Source organism: Vanacampus margaritifer, chromosome 2, assembly GCF_051991255.1.
Source record: "Vanacampus margaritifer isolate UIUO_Vmar chromosome 2, RoL_Vmar_1.0, whole genome shotgun sequence".
Taxonomy (NCBI): Eukaryota; Metazoa; Chordata; class Actinopteri; order Syngnathiformes; family Syngnathidae; genus Vanacampus; species Vanacampus margaritifer.
This window is the reverse complement of record NC_135433.1, coordinates 19,137,073-19,155,585: the sequence shown is the minus strand read 5'-3', so window position 1 is coordinate 19,155,585 and position 18,513 is coordinate 19,137,073. Positions and strand designations below refer to the sequence as shown.

At 40.4% G+C, this 18,513-nt stretch overlaps 2 protein-coding genes across 3 annotated transcripts; both read left to right on the top strand.

Moving 5' to 3' along the window:
* The first annotated feature begins 259 nt into the window (after positions 1–259).
* Positions 260–4,475, top strand: vac14 (vac14 homolog (S. cerevisiae)). The gene has a single exon (XM_077559457.1). It carries the CDS (start codon positions 427–429, stop codon positions 2,761–2,763), a length of 2,337 nt encoding a protein of 778 aa, XP_077415583.1. The 5' UTR covers positions 260–426; the 3' UTR covers positions 2,764–4,475.
* A 3,520-nt stretch (positions 4,476–7,995) lies between these two features.
* Positions 7,996–16,945, top strand: trim35-13 (tripartite motif containing 35-13). 2 transcript variants are annotated; one of them, XM_077558159.1, is made up of 7 exons: positions 7,996–8,025; positions 10,647–10,921; positions 12,443–12,538; positions 14,554–14,784; positions 14,892–14,914; positions 14,994–15,112; positions 15,338–16,945. In XM_077558159.1, exons 2-7 carry the CDS (start codon positions 10,712–10,714, stop codon positions 15,871–15,873), a joined length of 1,215 nt encoding a protein of 404 aa, XP_077414285.1. In that variant the 5' UTR covers positions 7,996–8,025; positions 10,647–10,711; the 3' UTR covers positions 15,874–16,945. The 2 variants fall into 2 exon arrangements, with proteins under 2 accessions (XP_077414285.1, XP_077414286.1); XM_077558160.1 differs by lacking the exon at positions 7,996–8,025 and having other exon boundaries at positions 10,529–10,921.
* The last annotated feature ends 1,568 nt before the right edge of the window (positions 16,946–18,513 follow it).

The following is an 18,513-nucleotide window of genomic DNA, read 5'->3' as shown; positions in this document are numbered from 1 at the left end:
TTCTTCGTTGGCATTGTTGACCGTTGGCAAAACAGCAACCAAATGCTTTACTGCCATTGGAGTATGGCAATTTAAAAAAATAATAATAATATATATATATTTATATATATTTATATATATATATACGCATTAAAATTGTAATCTATTTATTCATATAATTTATTCTCCTTCATTGAAAGTAACAAACAAGCAAATACAAATAACAATAAATAATTATTTAGTTTGCTAAACAATTTAGTGACGTATTTGTTTCCGCCGATAGCAACCGGTCAGCTGCGTTGCATTTACTCGCAGCTTCCTGGTTCTCTTGACGGCTTGTTTCCCGTGACAAGTTGTCCTAAATGCAGCGTTTCTCTCACAGTTTACCCTAACTATCAACGGGAATACACATAAACAAAGACTTTTGCTCGGACCTCCGGCTCCACCATGAATACGGAGAAGGACTTTACGCCGCTAACGCCCAACATCGTCCGGGCTCTCAATGATAAGCTGTACGAGAAGAGGAAAGTGGCGGCCCTGGAAATCGAGAAGCTGGTGCGCGAGTTCGTTGCTCAGAACAACTCCACTCAAATTCGTCACGTCATCCTGATCCTGGCGTCGGAGTTCGCGCTGTCTCAGCACCCGCACAGCCGCAAAGGAGGACTCATCGGCCTGGCCGCGTGCTCTATCGCGCTGGGTAAGGACTCGGGTCTGTATCTGAAGGAGCTCATCGAGCCGGTCCTCACTTGTTTTAACGACTCCGACAGCCGCCTGCGTTACTACGCCTGCGAGGCTCTCTATAATATAGTTAAGGTGGCCAGAGGAGCCGTGCTGCCCCACTTTAACCTGCTTTTTGATGGGCTGAGCAAGCTTGCCGCTGATCCGGACCCTAATGTCAAAAGCGGCTCAGAACTTTTGGACCGACTCCTGAAGGACATTGTGACTGAAAGCAACAAGTTTGACCTCGTCGCATTTGTCCCTCTACTAAGGGAGCGCATTTACTCCAATAACCAGTACGCCCGGCAGTTTATCATCTCCTGGATTCATGTCCTGGAGTCCGTACCTGACATCAACCTGCTGCACTACCTCCCCGAGATCCTAGACGGCCTCTTCCAGATCCTGGGGGACAACAGCAAAGAGATCCGCCGGACGTGCGAGGTGGTGCTTGGCGAGTTCCTGAAGGAGATCAAGAAGACGCCGTCCAGTGTGAAGTTCGCCGAGATGGCCAACATCCTGGTCATCCACTGCCAGGTGGCGGATGAGTCCAAGGTGACCAACGACCTCATCCAGTTGACCGCCATGACGTGGATGAGAGAGTTCATCCAGCTGGCGGGCCGCGCAGTGCTGCCCTACTCGTCGGGGATCCTCACCGCCGTGCTGCCGTGCCTCTCGTACGACGACCGCAAGAAGAACACCAAGGAGGCGGCAAGCGCCTGCAACTACAGCTTGATGAAGCTTGTCACCCCTGAGGATGACAACGATGATGACGAGGAGAGAAGCATCGAGTCGCCATCGAGAGAAGAGAAGGTTGATGCTGGTGACAGCGGCGACGTGCTGAACTCCTCGCAGGAAGTGACGGGCTTGAGCAACATCAGCTTCTTCGCCCCGGCGAGCACCGACAGGTCTCAGGTGACTCTAGACTTGGACGGTATCGTGCAGGTGCTGGACCGCCACCTCCACGACACCTCCACGGGCATGATGACGCGCATCGCCGTGCTCAAGTGGCTCTACCATCTCTACATCAAGACGCCGCGCAAGATGTTTCGGCACACCGACAGCCTCTTCCCAATGCTGCTCAAGACCCTCTCGGACGAGTCGGATGAGGTCATCCTCAAAGATCTAGAGGTGCTGGCCGAGATCGCGTCGTCGCCCGCCGGGCAGGCGGACCCGGCGGTGACCTGCGACGGTGTCGACAGTCGGCCGGTGCTCAAGGTACCGGACAAGGTGGGGAAGGCCGGAGAATCCTCCCCGTCCACCCCCAGCATGAACTCCTATTTTTACAAGTTCATGATCAACCTCCTGAAACGCTTCAGCGTGGAGAGGAAGCTCCTGGAAAGCCGAGGGGCCTTCATCATCCGCCAGCTCTGCTTGCTCCTCCACGCCGAAAACATCTTCCACTCCATGGCGGACATCCTCCTCAAGGAAGAGGACCTGAAGTTCGCCTCCACCATGGTGCAGACGCTCAACACCATCTTGCTCACGTCGGCCGAGCTCTTCCAGCTGCGCAACCAGCTGAAAGATCTCCGCACGGCTGAGAGCTGCGCGCTCTTCTGCTGCCTCTACCGCTCGTGGTGCCACAACCCCGTCGCCACCGTGTCGCTCTGCTTCCTCACGCAGAACTACAAGCACGCCTACGACCTGATCCAGAAATTCGGCGGGTTGGAGGTGACGGTGGACTTCCTGATGGAGGTGGACAAGCTGGTGCAGCTGGTGGAGAGCCCCATCTTCACCTACCTGCGCCTTCAGCTGCTGGACGTGGAGAGCAACCCGTACCTGATCAAGGCGCTGTACGGGCTGCTGATGCTTCTGCCGCAGAGCCAGGCCTTTCAGTTGCTCTCGCACCGGCTGCAGTGCGTGCCCAATCCGGAGCTCATGCGGACGGTGGACGGGCCCAAGCGCGGCGACGCTAAGGAGCGCGAGGTGGACCGCAACCGCGCCCCGCACGCCCACGTGGACTACGGCGAGCTGCTGCGCCACTTTGACTGCGTGCAGGGCAAACACCTGGAGGTGCGGCACCAGCGCTCGGGGCGCGTGGCCGAGCTGCCCGATAGGAAGCTGGTGTGAGGCCGACCCGTACTGGAAAATGATGAGACAGATTACTGGAACCAAATATGATATTATGAAGCTTGTACATACACTGGCATGACGAGAATGTTCAATTTTCTTATTCTCATTAAGTGTCTCAATTTGGAGTCTTCACTAATGTGTTTTTGGTATGTGGAGGAGTACATCCAAACTCAACACAGAAAGGCCGGAGCAGAGATTTGAACCTAGAACCTCAGAATTGTGATGCAGATGTGCTAATCACTATGGCATTGTGCTGCCGCGAGAATGTTGTTCAAAGAAACTGAGCACACTGTGGTCACAAGTTACATATTTTTCTCAATGTTTTATTTTTTATTTTTTTGAATGAAGAAGAAAAGGTCACACCACCATCATCACACATTCTTTATGAACGAGTGTTAAGGCCACAGTGAAAATAAATAATTATACTGCAAGATTAAAGTCATGTGATTTTATGAGAATGAAGTTGTATACTTTTTAGATAAAAGCCACAGTGTAACTAGAATAAGGTTTGCATGTTCTTGAGATTAAAAAAAAGTTGAATAATTTTTAGATTAGTTGTAATATGGTGAGAATATAGTTGTATTATTGTTTTATCATTTTTTTTAATGATTAATTTTTTTACTATATTTATGAAAACCATATTGTTACAACTGTAGTTTTTTTTTTTTTAAAGTGCTCTAGAAAAAGCTGGTCTTAGCTTGGTGCATATATTACATGTCTGGATGGATTTTGAAATCCACTCATTAAAATAGGGCATTTCAAAAAAAAAAATCTCAAACATCTGTATTGTTGCGATATTAATCTTAAATAGATAAGTTTAAAATATTTAAAAACAATAATTTATTCTTATCTCCAAACCATACTACTTTAATCAGAAGAAAAAAAAGTTTTTCTTGAAAGTATAACTATTCTCCTAATACTACAACGTTCATCTCAAAGATATGACTAAATCCTCCTAACATTATTGGCAAATAGCCGGAAAAAAAAATAATGCTTAAAAAAAAAAAAAAAAAAATACAACTTAAGTTAGGTGTAATTTTTCTTCTTTTTATTGTGGCCCTAACATACATCTTTGTAATTTTATCTTTTTTATTTTTTTCACTAAATGACATGTAGAAAACAAAATCACTGGCATTCAATGACTATCAATAATTCAATACATTTGTCAATGTTTGTTATTGTGTGTTGCAGTGGTGTATTGACAAAAAATTTCAAGTAAGTGGGTTGCCCTAATGTTAGAAACTCCTTAATATGACCAAGTCTTACATTGCTACTGTTCGTATTGCGGACAGAATGTCAACTGTCGTAACTAGTCGTAACACAATCATGTGTTTTCCTGTCAGGAGGTACAGAATATATGTATTTTTTTTTTCCTTCCTCTAAATTATTGTTCCATTGATTTCAAGTGAAACCAACAAACATTTCATTCCAAGTAGTCCACATTGGTTATTTAATGACCACAATGATGATGATTTATTGTCATGTGAGCTCCACACAAAGCGTCACATGTCCAGAGCTGTGACTTTTCCAATTAAGATGCGGCATATGTTCTTGCTATGCCTTTTGTTGTTACACGCACTGCTAGCTTTACAGTTAAAGCTGGCATAACAGTATTCACTGCTTGTTTTTTTAATCCTAATATATTTCTTGGAGTTTTGCACTCTTTTTGTCGTCATTTGTCACCAATAAAGCTGAACCCCACATGATGAGAGACGTGCTCTTCTTGATCAAATAGCAAATAAAACTCTGGAAAGTCAGGTACAACCAGTTCAGATGTTTCTGTTACTGTACATTTAGTCCCTAACTACTATGTTCATTATTTTCTCATGGATTTAACACCTTGACTAGCGCATCATTAAGAATCAAAAGGGAAGTGAACAATTGAATGCTTTTGATGTTTTTTTTATTTTTTTATTCAGCCAATAATTAGTTCATACAAATAAGTCTACACACCCCTGTTCAAATGCTAGTTGTTTTTTTTTTTAATGGGATAACACATTCAAATGTGTTTTTACCATTTTGAAACCAAGGTCGGACTTTTTGGCCACAATTTCCAAAAGGCTCATCACCAAAACAACTTACCTACAGTGAAGAATGGTTGGGGCAGCATTCTGCTTGGGGGCTGTTTTTCTTTGAGCTGGAATTGAGGCCTTACACAAGGTGGAAGGAATTAGCAGCAGTTTGAAATAGCAGTTAGCACAAAAATTAAGCCAGGAATCTGATACAAAGCAAAAAAAACGTCAGAAAAAGGCTTACTAGAACATCTGAAATGTATTTGGGGTTACTCAGAATGGCTTTAAATGGCGGCAGGTGTGTGGGCAGTGGTCACAACAATTTAACATGAGTTTGAATGTGTTCTGTAGTTAGATACCACTCCATCAAAACAGATCATGCATGTCTTTGCCAAGACAGAAATGTGTTCATACATCTCTTGCGTAGATATTATCATGCAGGTGTACCTAATGAAGTGGCAGGCGAGTGTGAATGTTGCCACTGCTGTATTGAATGTCACAAGTGGACGAGTGTTGCTATACACTTTTCGTATTTATCCATTATGTCCATCCATCCATTTTCAGGGTAAACCCTAGCCTGGTCGTGAGCCAACTACAGGCCAGATATTATAGACAAACAAGAATGCACACCTACTTTTTCACATTGCATATATTTAGTACCCTTTTCTTAAATGAGTGTGGAAAATCTCTGCAGACCATGAGAAATGTCAGGAAAAGCCTTCTAGAACATCTGAACTTTATTTGGTTCTGCATTGTCAAAATTTTAACCCCGCTGAAATAAATAAAAAAAGATGTCCAGCTATCACAGCTAAAATACTTGACTTCACAGAAACTAAATTGAGTGACTGATCATGTTGATGTAAACAATAATTCTTCACTTGAACCAACCTTCATTTTTTGCCTTGATTCAAATTATTTTCTTAACATTCTAGTTACTGAACCAAATTAATGTATTTACTTTTAACTGAATTAACACATTGACTTTGACATCAGTCAATTAATTTATATATAACCAAATAATATTTCTCGCATTTTATAAAGTTAAAGGTTGAAATACCACTGACTGTCACACCCACCTAAGTGGGGTGAAATTCGTTCTCCGCATTTGACCCATCCACTGACGGAGCAGTGAGCAGCAACAGGGGTTTGCGCTCAGGGATCATTTCGTCATCTAACCTCCCAATTCCAACCCATAATGCTGAGTGTCAAGAAGAGAGGCAAAAGGGTCCCATTTTTATAGTATATTAGTCTTACCCAGCCAGGGATTGAACCCTTGACTTCGCAGAATCAGGGCAGACACTCTACCACTAGGCCACTGAGCTAGTTTAATTCATTTGACCAAAAAAATAATTTGTATTGTCCATCTTATAAACCTGATGCAAAATGACACTTGGCCAACAGAGTAGACGTGGTAACAGGCCTACACAATCTGACCTGTAATTAAACAATATCAAACGAAATGTTGACCCTCAAACTACCAAATTCAAAACACTCACTCAAAGCCAAACAATATAGCATAGCCTTAAATGGTTAAAGCAACAGAACAATGTCATGGTGGTACTGATGTGCTGTCGTTTTCAATGTGCATGGGCGGCAAGTCCATTTGACTCAAACTATATATATATTACCCGGAGGGCATGAAGAAAAGAAATTAATTGGAAGGCAATCAAAAACTTTATTTGGGGTCCTTTGGACGTATATTTAGTTCCTGTCAATGCAAAATAAATGGTTTTCACAGTCAAATCAATAAATGTATCCTGTTTTAAATGGAAATGATTACTTTCAATGAACAACTGCATGTAACAATTTTTACAGTGTGTTTAGAAACACTTGAAATGGTGGCACATATGTGCTGACTCCCATTTAACGACTTTACACTCGCACCCCCAGTTACAAGTGCGCTGTAAATTCTGTAGAGTAGATATTACTCTAAATAGAGTCTATTTGGTCCCACTCTAAACAGACTCAAATTTATACTTGGAAGAGAGTAAAATATTCAGAGTAAATTTTACTCAAAATATTTTTAGTGTGTACAAGAGAATTTGCCTATCCCATGAAAAAACCTATTAAAGTTTTTTTCACTCAGAAATGTCACTAAATTTTACTAGTTTATTTAAATAAAAAAAGTCACTAAAGGGTTGACGAACAAACCCACAATTTCAGGTTGGAAGACAGCCAATCTACTCTCGCTCCTCCTGTCCTGTGTATTACGTATATCGCTCGTGCCAGCTGGAATCTTTGTACCTCCAAGACCAAAAACATTGTTTTGGATCTCCTTTTGGATATGAACAAACAGTAGGAGTGGCCTAATTCAGGTGGTAAAGCGGCAGTCTCCCAATATGAAGGTTGTGAGTTTGTTCCTCAACTCTTGTTGAATATAATAATAAAATAAACTAATACAATGTAGTTAAAAATTCCTTCTCAAATTGACTTTTTGAGTGATTTTTTTTTACTAGGTTGTTGTCATGCCAATTATCTTGTACCACTAGAAATACTTTGAGTAAAATTTACTCAGAACATTTTACTCTTTTCCAAGTATAAATTTTACTTTTACCAAATTCACACTTGGAAGAAAGTAAAATATTCAGAGTAAATTTTGCTCTGTTTAGAGTGGGACCAAAGAGAGTTTAAAAAGAGTTTAGAGTCAAATGTTTTACATAAGTTACTGTGTGGCTGTGCGCACTTTTGCAACCACATTATCTCAGTTATATTTTTACTTCCCCTCTCAAAACGAGTTGTAGGAGTTGTAGGTCCAAAGAGAGTTTAAAAAGAGTTTAGAGTCAAATGTTTTACAGAAGTTACTGTGTGGCTGTGCACACTTTTGCAACCACATTATCTTAGTTATATTTTTACTTCCCCTCTCAAAACGAGTTGTAGGAGTTCTAGGTCACATTAACGGTAGCAATTAAAAAAAAAAGAAGCTTTATCTTGGTTACCTGGTTTTTATGTCAATATAACTTGCCGATTGGCTAAGAGACATCACATGGTTCTACTGCCTCCGTGCGACTCCAACGACTAAATATGATCCCTCGTTCTATATAAAGGACGAGTGTATCTGAAACACATGAATGCTTGTGTACAGGGCGACCACATGGGGACGTACTGCACCTCTAATCCCGGCATGTACAGTACTGTACATGTGCGTATGCGGGCATCTGTCGGCTCCCATCAGTTAGCAGCTCCACTACATTAGCTCTGAACTTCTGCCCTGTCACCCGTGCGGACAAGACGACAGACGACTAATTTGGTCGGCGAGTATGAGTGCAGATTAAGCTTTCACCGGCAGAATGCACCAGAAGTACCCCTATTGGACACATGTAACGTGGAAGGCTTCATCACATTGGCATGCGTTTGGCACTGGCGTAGCCACATTAAAAACAAGCGTGGGTACCTAAAGTTAGGACTAAATAGTTTATAGACGACACTGCATTGTTTTTGCTTCACCTGCCTGGTTTTAAAGCGGCGGGCAAGTCCTTAAATAGCATTTTGTCTGTTATACACTCCTTTACTGGTAGGATTGTATCACCCCCCCCCACCCCCGAGCTTTCTATCGCCACATGTTCGCGTCCTATTTTAGGTAGCGCGTCAGTCCCAGTAATTTGCTTTCACAACAAAATACCGGATTACAGTTCGCATCAATGCAAAAATGCATGAACGAATGTGATCCAATACCAGCACCCTCTGCTCCAAGTGCTATTGCAGAGCGGTAATAACTGAAGAACATGCTTATTTATTGTCATTGTGGTTTAAAGGTGGAGAATAACTGCACTTCACAATATGTTGATTCTCATATTTTGTTGACCTCATTTACAATGGACACAAAAAAATCTGCACACCCCTGTTCTTGCCATCTTTATGAAACAAGACCTAAAGAAGACATTTGTCAATGTGGGGAGAATTATGAGCAGTTCCAACAAGCATTCACTATTGGCTAAAATTATATTTAATGTCATTCTTAATGTTTTTTAGGAAGGAACCACAAATAGTGTTTTTTTTTTTTTTACTGGTGCCCATTTTTTCTAAATGAAAAGAATATATTTTAAGTATTTAAAAATATTTTTGTAAATGCTCAGCACCAGCAACCATTTATTTCGCCAATTTTTTATTTTATTTTTACATTTATTTTTTATTAATCATGCATCAATAAGTAGAGATGGATGACTACCGATACCAGGTACAGGGAGTCCTCAAATTCTGAGTTCCGTTCCTACGCTGGCGATGTAACACAAATTCATATTTCCCCGTTAAAGTCGACATTTGCATCAAAAACGTATTTGTGCGACCCGGAAGACGCCGGAACCAATATTTTGTGTTTCGGCACAGACATTCATCGCTGCCAGATGGCAGAGCGGTGCTAATTCAAGCTTCAACACGGAAATGTGACGCGCCTGACGCCGACCTGCTGATGGACATCCGTTGCTGGAGGTAACAACAACACAACTTTAAATCACTTTAGAATGATGCGATTACTGTGGGGAATTAACGAAAAAGAAGGTGCGGGCGCCGTAAAGTCGAAACGACGTAGGTCGCATGTGACGTAGCTTGAGGACTCCCTGTATTGTATTGGACAGATACTCTGCCTTATTTGAAGGTATCGGTTCTCGCGACGACGGACAATCCCTCATGTGGCAGTTTTACGATGAGGAACTAGAAATTGCAAATGATAGGAATAGAAAATAACCATTAATTTCATCCAATTTTAAGGAAAAATGCTATTCTCTCGTTTATCGGTGGGGTTACGTTCCGGGAAATACCCGCACAGTTGATATCCACATCATAGCCAGCTTTATTTGTACATTTATTATATATGTTTAAAGTAGTGCTGTCAAAGTTAAGTCGTTAACTCATTGATTAATCACAACAAATATCGCATTAATCATGTACTAATGCAGATTTATCACATTTTTAATTTTAGTTTGTATGACATTCAGAATATTTGTTCTAGTCAAAATATTGGGGTCATTTTTTTCCTTTTAAATTATGCAAATTATTAACTGATTAGAAAAAAAGGAGGATGAGCGTGTGCAGTGGATCAAAAAATGTTGAAGACGTCCTCATAACATTAAATGTCAAAAGAATTAAAACATAACAGGTGCCCTTCAAATTTGGCGGGCAAAAATGTTGATAAAAAAGGTTTTTTAATTTAGCGATTAATCGCGATTAATCGATATTCTAAAATGTGACAGCTTGTTGTTTGCCAGCTTTAGTTAAAAGGCAGTAAAAACCCTCCCCACCCTATACTTTTCTCAGACAGGCATTAACATTTTGCCACATTTCTCTCTTGTTCAAACACTCACATTTTCAAACCTTCATAGATTAAAAAAAAGGTACACTACTGTAAAAATAAATAAATAAATAAAAGCATGCAAAATTGCACAAGAAAAAAAAAGTAAAACAGTGAGGCCGCAAAATTCTCAGCACATTGTACCTACAATAAGTTAAATCTCTATTAATCTGTGTCTTATATGAGCCACGAGTGGTGTGATGCGCTCCGCCAGCTTTTTCATCACTCTTCTCAAATATCATAGAAGCAATCATTGCAAATATTCCAGCGTCATCAATTTTTCCCTCTGCTGTCATACTCTGACACACTACCTCGTGAGCAAAGCCTCTTTGTTCTATTTGGATGCGTGGTGTTTATTCGAGAACGTGCAACACACATAGTCGAACACCGCTGGCCGACATGAGATATGCCTCCGGTCTTAACACTTATTTCGGGGCTTAAAGATGGAGCTTGTCCTGCATTTCGGTGGGCGTGGTGGCATGGGAGGGGCCATCCCCTGCCTTGCTCATGGCCGCCGGACCACCTCACCACGAGCGTGACCTCGCCGGTCCAAACTCATAGTAGCCACATTGGTTCTTTTACAGGCAGGCTTCCCAGAGAGACAGCTGGGCAGGACGCAAGGCGACAGCCCCAGATTCCCTTTCGGCCCATGGATCAAATGGTGCTGGGGAGGGCCCGTGAGGCCTTCACCACAGACAACAGGGCTAAAAGTGACCCCAATGTGTGCAGCGAGCATGGGGAGAAGCTTACGCTCTTCTGCTTGGATGACCTGGAGCCTATCTGTGGGGTGTGCGGGAAGTCCGCGGCCCATCGAGGACACAGGCTCTATCCCATTGGAGAGGGGGCTAATGACTGTAAGGTGAGTGTGGCCACACTTTGAATACATCAGCAACAATGAAAATGAAATTTCATAATCTGCTCGTATAATATGAAATAAGCAATTTATGCATGCACCGTTGGTTTAGGTTAAGAACATACATGTTGATTTATTAGATGTGGATTTATTCATTTCTTATTCTGTTCATTATTTGCAATTTTACTTTTTTTCCTTTTCTTTTTTTTTTTAAAGATTATTTCATTTTTTACTTGGATAAAAAAAACAAGTTAAAATAAAATATTCAAAAAATAAAAAAGTAAAATAAAAAACAATATTTCTATAATTTTACTTTTACTTGGGTAGTAAAAAATTAATATTTTAAAAATAAAAAAGTAAAATAAAAAATAATGTTATTATAATTTTTATTTTTACATTTATTTGTTTTATATTTTCATATAATTTTGTTTTGAATGTTGTTATAGTAATTATAATAGTAATTATTTTAATTGTTTGTTAATTGATTATTTTTTATTTAAAAAAATATACTATTTGTATTTCTTTTATTCATTTGTTGTTTTTAATTAAATTTTTATACTTTATTTTGTTTTGAATTTGATTAAAATAATTACACTTTCTCATTCCTTATTTATTTATAGATATATTTCTAACTTTTTTAAATATTTTATATATATATATATATATATATATATATATATATATATATATATATATATATATATATATATATATATATATATATATATTTATAAATGTTATAAATGAATTTTTATTAAAATAGCTTATTTTACTTGATAATTGAAGTTACTTATTACCAATGGATGCACAGAACTATCCATCATATGTTGGAAAAATGCCTGACATTATTGATTATTTTTCTAACACTTATATATATATATATACATATGTATTCGAGGTTAATGTATATATATATATATATATATATAGAGAGAGAGAGCGAGAGAGAGAGAGAGAGAGAATGAGAGATTGATAGAGAATGAGAGAGAGATTGAGAGAGAGAGAGAGAGAGTGCGAGAGAGAGATGAATTATTAAATTTTACTCACAGGATTAATATATTAAACTGTATGTATTGTATCATCTAGTGTATCGCTCAATCACACAGCCAAGGCGTTTCTTTAATATGTAGGATGATGGTTATCAGAGATTATTGCCATTCTAATAATAGATTGATATTTTTGGGTTTAGCGTGGCTGCTAGTGTCCTGAAACTCGAGCCCCTGTGCACTTTTTTTTTAATGGTAGCTCATCCCATTTTGCCTGCTGGGCCTCGCTCAAGAATGAGAGACCTGCGCCTACTAATGTGAAAAGAATACGCGCTTGGCCCAAGCAGCGCGAGTTCAGCTTTATGCTTGTCACCAGGCCGTGCTTGAGCCTTCCACGCAGATGTGACCCATTTATTTGGCGCCGCCGTCCGCCATCATCCGCAAAGTGCGTTGACGCTCCAGACGGCATACTGCGCTGACAGCTCTGCCGCCCGCGCCACCTGACGCATACTGACCTTGCTTTCTACTGACTTCCATATAGGAAGAGCTGAAGGGTGCCCTGCTGCCTTTGAAGGAGAAGCTGCAGCAGTACAAGCAAGTCAAACTCGTGTGCGAGGACATGCAGGAGCATGTCAAGGTAGTGTCCCGACGCACATGCTACACAGCACACACGCCAATGGTATCATGGTGAAAGAAATTTACATGCAATAAGGCTAAGTGCAGGGACGTCCATCTGCCTGTACACCAGCTCAGGACAGAGGACCAAGAAGCAGTCGTCTATAATAGCATCAGTTCAAACATCATATGAGTGACCTAGTGGACTTAAGATACAGGCACTGTTTGGTGGCGATGAACTCAAACGCAACTTAGTTTCACGACAAGCAGCAAGTAAATATTCTCCCAAAAATGAGGCATATAGATGTTTATTGCCATTCTCAGCTGAAAGGTACAGTCACTGACTAAACATAAAGAGGATTAAATGTCATGTAACAAGCCTAAAATTATGCCTGTGAATAGTCTCATTCAATCATTTCATTCTTACGAAGTCTAAAATGACGACAGAGTGTATATTGGAGTATGTTTTTCCCCTGCATTAAGTTGAGAACAATGAAATAAAAAGTGGATGAAAAATGTAGATGCACTTTGTAACATTTTGTCCCAAAATATCTTTACAATAGCCTTTTTATTTGACTATTTATGACAGAAACATTTTTTAGTTAGTAGATTACCACATTAGCTGTTTATAATAACGCCTGCAAGCCTCTAGTCTGGCCAATAGTTTTCAGACAGGATTCAGGGTTTGGATTTCCCGCCCTCTGTGGATGTCACATCATGTGTGAGTTGGGAAATTTTCTGCCACAGGTGAAAGTAGTGAAGGATTATAATAAATTTTGTAATCTTTTGCGCGTTCAAATAAATCAAAGATGAGATTCCTGTGAAAAGGGTCCTTGCAAGGAGAATTTATTACAGAGATCTCTGGTCACACAATTGCATATCTCCCAAGCAGTGTCATCCAAGAATGTGTGTCCCTCCCCCCAGGAGACACAGCCCTTTTATTACAATCAGAGTTTGTACAGAAAAACGCCTCTCTCCTCCCATCAAATACGAAAATCAGATTTCATTCTCACAGTATGCTAGGTTGATCTTTCACATTTAGACAAAACAGAATCTCAGTATGCTAGAGTGAACTTGAATTTTCACAAACAGGACAAAACAGGGAATTTAGACAAAACAAGATAACAGATCGGTTAAGGTCGAGTTATATTGAGTTTGACATTATTACACCTGCATTCTACACATCTATAACTAAATTCAAAATGGTTAAAATATAAAATAAAGAATTAAAAATGTTAACAATGTTAACAGTAGTGATTCACAATTCACAGAGCCGTATATAGAGAGAGTTTGGCCAACTGTGTCCGAATGTGCACCCTACTCTCTATATAGTGCCCTAATGAGGGGTCACGCCATTTTGCAGTGGCGTCCGAATAATGTCCATAATGTAGGGCACTCAAAATTACCCACAATGCACTCTGAAAAGTAGTGAACATTGATGTTTACGCAACCGGTTTGATATAGACCAGAATGCATTACGAGTATAAAAAAAAAACATGGTATATATACTATATACTATGGAAATAATTAATGCTGTTTACATGAAAATATTTACAAGAAAGGAACTAAAGTACAGTTTTAAAACATTTTCATTCACAAAAATAGTCGGGAGATTTATGCGCCGGTGGGTCGTAAGCATTACGGTGGTCACGTGATATGCGACGAGGAGAAAGCAGTGAGCTGGCTGTCCGAATCGCCAAACTGAATAAGGGGACTACATATTAAGCCATTATATAGTGCGGGGCTATGTAGTGAATGAGGGGTCGAGGGGACGAGGGTGGACATTCGTACACAGCCTCGGTTTCAGCAGGGTAACAAGACGTCCATATGTCATGTGACCAGCAGTTGACCAATCACATGATATGAGTTGCCCAACCTCTTTCTATTTACGACTCTAACAATTCAATTTTCTGCGTCCATTAGCTTTAAACTGGGTGAATAACAGTTCAATCAGAAATTTGAAGAGGGACACATCATCTTAGTTACAGTGATCTCTCAAACAGCAAAATAAGAATGAGGCACGTCTCTTGTATACAGAACCAGCTGGAGCACACGGAAACGCAGATCAAGATGGAATTTGAGGCACTCCACCTCTTCCTGAGAGAGCAGGAGACAGCCAGGCTGTCTGCCCTGAAGGCGGAGGAGGCTCACAAGAGCCTGATAATCCGGCAGCGGATTGAGGAGTTGGACCAAGAGTTGGCCTCGCTCTCCAACGTGGTCCACTTTGTGGAGAATCAGATGAAAACGCAAGACATCCCCTTCCTTAAGGTAGGGACAGCCAACATTCAAAACGTAACTTTCCTGCTCTGAATTGCAAAAAAACAAAAACAAAATTCAAGATGTGAAGTGACAGCTGTGTTCGTTTTCATTCACAGAATTACAAGGACATAGTAAGGAGGTGAGCCTTACCAAAGAACATAAATACAGTTATGAATAAAACAGAACATGTCTGATTCATTTTCAATTTGAGTTTGCAGAACCTGGATAAACTCCTGCGAGCCTGAAGACATGTCCGGTGCTCTGATTGACGTGGCCAAGCATATTGGCACTCTCAAGTACCAAGTGTGGGAGAAGATGAAGAAAATAGTCAAATACAGTAAGTTATTCATCGAAAACAGCAAATGAACTCAAGTGGTCAGGACACTTAAACATTTCGCTCGCTTCACTTTGTAGCCACAGATGCTGAACATGTCAAATTAGGGCTCCACCCATTTGGAATTTTTCAAGGCCAATTCCGATTTTTCCAGTCTCACTTTATACTCGGAAATGTAATTTTTGTTGTGACGAGGAAAACTGATTGATGTGTCCTCTCCTCTCCAAGGTCCCGTAATTGTGGATCCCAACACGGCCGCCAACTGTTTCGTCCTGTCCGAGGACCTGACGGGGGTGCAGAACTCCACGGAGAACTTCAAACTCCCCAACAACCCGGAGCGCTTCGACATCAGCGCCGAGATGCTGGGTGCCGAGGGCTACACGGAGGGCCGCCACAGCTGGAGCGTGGAGGTGAAGGACAACACCTACTGGGTGGTGGGCGTGGCCAGCGAGTCCATCAACCGCAAGGGCAAGCACGTGCTGACGCCCGCCGAGGGCTTCTGGACAATACGCTTTCGCAACGGCGAGTATAAGGCGTGCACGGCGCCGTGGGAGCCGCTCAACATGAAGGCCAAGCCGGACGTGATCAAGGTGTTGCTGGACATGGACCGAGGCAAGGTGGCCTTTTACAGCCCCCCGGAAAGGGAGCCGCTCTACACCTTCACCGACATCATCACCCCAAAAGCCTTCCCTTACTTTTGCACGGCCTGCAAAGAATACCCGCTGACAATCCTGCCTGCTAGATTGACTCTTTCGACCGACTGATCCCTCCTCACACACGGCGGCCATCCGCGAAAAGACAGCAGCCGAATCAAGACGAAGAATCGAGTCTTTGTTCTTAAACAAGAGACAATTGTGGGAATGCAGCGTTAGCCACAGTGTGGCATTCACAATAAAGTGAAAAAATTCACTCGTATTGAGTTTGAATTTATGTACAGTAGGTAGGGCTGGGCGACTTTGCCTAAAAAACAAAAAATTCAATTTACAAATATATATATATATATATAATATGCTTTTATTTGATCAGTTAACAATAGTGACCATATTTCTTCTCTTGGAATTAATGTGCAAAACTTCTACCTTAAATCAAATGCTTCTGGAAATGTAAATCTATTGTGTTGATGAAGTAGAAAAGTTTTTTTGGTCAACTTTGTTTTAAAAACTAAACAGTGCTACTCGTGTCCCTCAATATGACACAAATAAACATCACATTTTGGCTTTAATGTAGTAACCGAGCGTTATTTAGTTAGCGTTATTTGATTGGCCAGTCCCCGGAGTAAGAAAGTCTTGGCCTGCCGTAAATCGGCTATTTTACCGTAATTAGACTTCGTCACCCCCTTCTATAGATCTCCTTTCACTTTTCAATTGGTTTTGTCACTGAAAATAGACTGTTATCGGCATTACCAGCCCACTATACAACATTTCATAAGGATTTTATGTTGCAGATGATGCAGAGGCTGATAAGCGTCACGGGCACGGCGAGTGAAAATAAGCTTGTCTTTCATACCGGCAGGGCTGGCCCGATGTGATTTGGTGCCCTCGGCGAAAGTGTAGATTGTAGGCCCCCCTCAAACAACTACAAGTAAAACAAATAAATAGCATAAGTACAGTACAATACAACTGTTTAGTGCAATTTGTGCTGCCATTATTAACTACAAAATGTTTTCAAACTATGTACAATATATTTGTGTAAGATACATATAAAAAGTAATAAAAATAAAGAGGTCAATGACAGACGCCCATTTTGTTAACAATTGACGGGAAACTTTGAAAAATTTATGAAAATTAACGCTATTTTGATGTTTATTTTTATAGGCAATTGTGATTGACTGACATACATGCCTCTAACCTCCTCCTCCTTCCGCTGCTTTCTTAATGCAGTACCCGATGGCTTGGACCTTTTCATTGTAAAATTTTTCTATGTATAGACAACAACATAAGCAAGCCATCCATCTATCAATAGCGCTAACACTCTGAGATGATGCGCGACCCCTCCCCCCACTATTCACTGTAAACAGCAGCAGCAGGTCAGATTCATGGTGCCAGGTCATGATCTCCTATTTATTTCGACTAGAAGTCATCAAAAAATAATTATTATATAAAATATATATGCGGTATCATATAGCATATATAAAAAAATTAATGTAATAATGTAAAATAAATAAAATATATATGCTCTATAACATTTTGTAGTATCCTCGGTTGAAATAAAGGTGGTCTCTCCAACTGATGGTTCACAACTTTTATTGAACCTTCCTTTGTGTGAACACACTGTAAAAGCTACAATATAAATTAAAAAAAATTTGCCATTAATAACTCAAACGGTATGTTTTGTGTATCCTTTTACCGTATTTAAGCCATATACTAGGGTGACCATATTCCCATTTCTAAAAAAAGAGGACACTTACTTGCCCCAGCCTTGAAATTGTGGTCCCAGTCACAGTTACACAGTCTACTTCGCCTATTAGTCACGCAATGCCAACCAGACATTTTCATGAATTTATAAACCCCCCGGATGCCCCAACAGGACCTAAGAAAATGGTCTAGCCATCCAAAAGAGGACATATTTGGTCACTCTACCATATAATATAAATGAATTGCCTTAAATTATTACCTCTTATAGCATTGACAATCTCTTGAGTACAATTTATATTGTAAATAAACATTTTAACCTTGCCTTTATAAATACCTCAAAACAAAAATAAACCATACAGAAATACAGATTCTTAGTCAATAAAAAAGAATCTTGAACAATAGCATTGCTAAATACTTACCAAGGAGCGTTAGCACACTCCAGTGGACGAAAACGGTAGCGTTTTACTATGCAGTAAATTACACAATGAACATGAAATCTAGCAACATTAGTTAAACATTGAAACATTGCTCCAAATTAATTAACTAACTGCACTTAAAAGACGGCGCTACTAATGTCATGGCAGTACGTCGGTTACTTACGTCATTTCTTACTGGTTTATGAGACCGTTTCCTGTATCCATCAAAATAAAGGTATCAACTATATAATAATAGCACAATAAAACAACACAATGCTGCAATACAAAAACGCAAAAACAAAAATAATAGCAGGATCATTTACATATTTTATTTTAGAAAACCTGAAGGGAAAAAAATATTTTTTATCTTTTTTTTTCCCCTGCAATTTGGCGCCCCTCCTCCACTAGATGGCGCCCTAGGCGACCGCCGAGTTCACCTATGCCCTGAGTCCGTCTTGACGAGATAGCGTACATGTTGCGATCACACAGCGACATAAACGTGCAAATTTGTGCTATTCAGATAAGCTTGTAAATGTCTATAAGCAAACACGGTAATATATCCAATTTACAGCAGGCTAAAGATTTCCTTGCTCCGGCGATTGACCAATATTGGAGCCATTCAGAGCAAAAATAT

Excerpts from the sequence above, each read along its gene's own strand:
- vac14 (XM_077559457.1), top strand. The coding sequence starts at position 427 with ATGAATACGGAGAAGGACTTTACGCCGCTAACGCCCAACATCGTCCGG.
- trim35-13 (XM_077558159.1), top strand. The coding sequence starts at position 10,712 with ATGGATCAAATGGTGCTGGGGAGGGCCCGTGAGGCCTTCACCACAGAC. Across the intron at positions 14,785-14,891 it reads AAGACATCCCCTTCCTTAAG|AATTACAAGGACATAGTAAG; the intron begins GTAGGGACAGCC and ends TTTCATTCACAG. Across the intron at positions 15,113-15,337 it reads GAAGAAAATAGTCAAATACA|GTCCCGTAATTGTGGATCCC; the intron begins GTAAGTTATTCA and ends CTCCTCTCCAAG.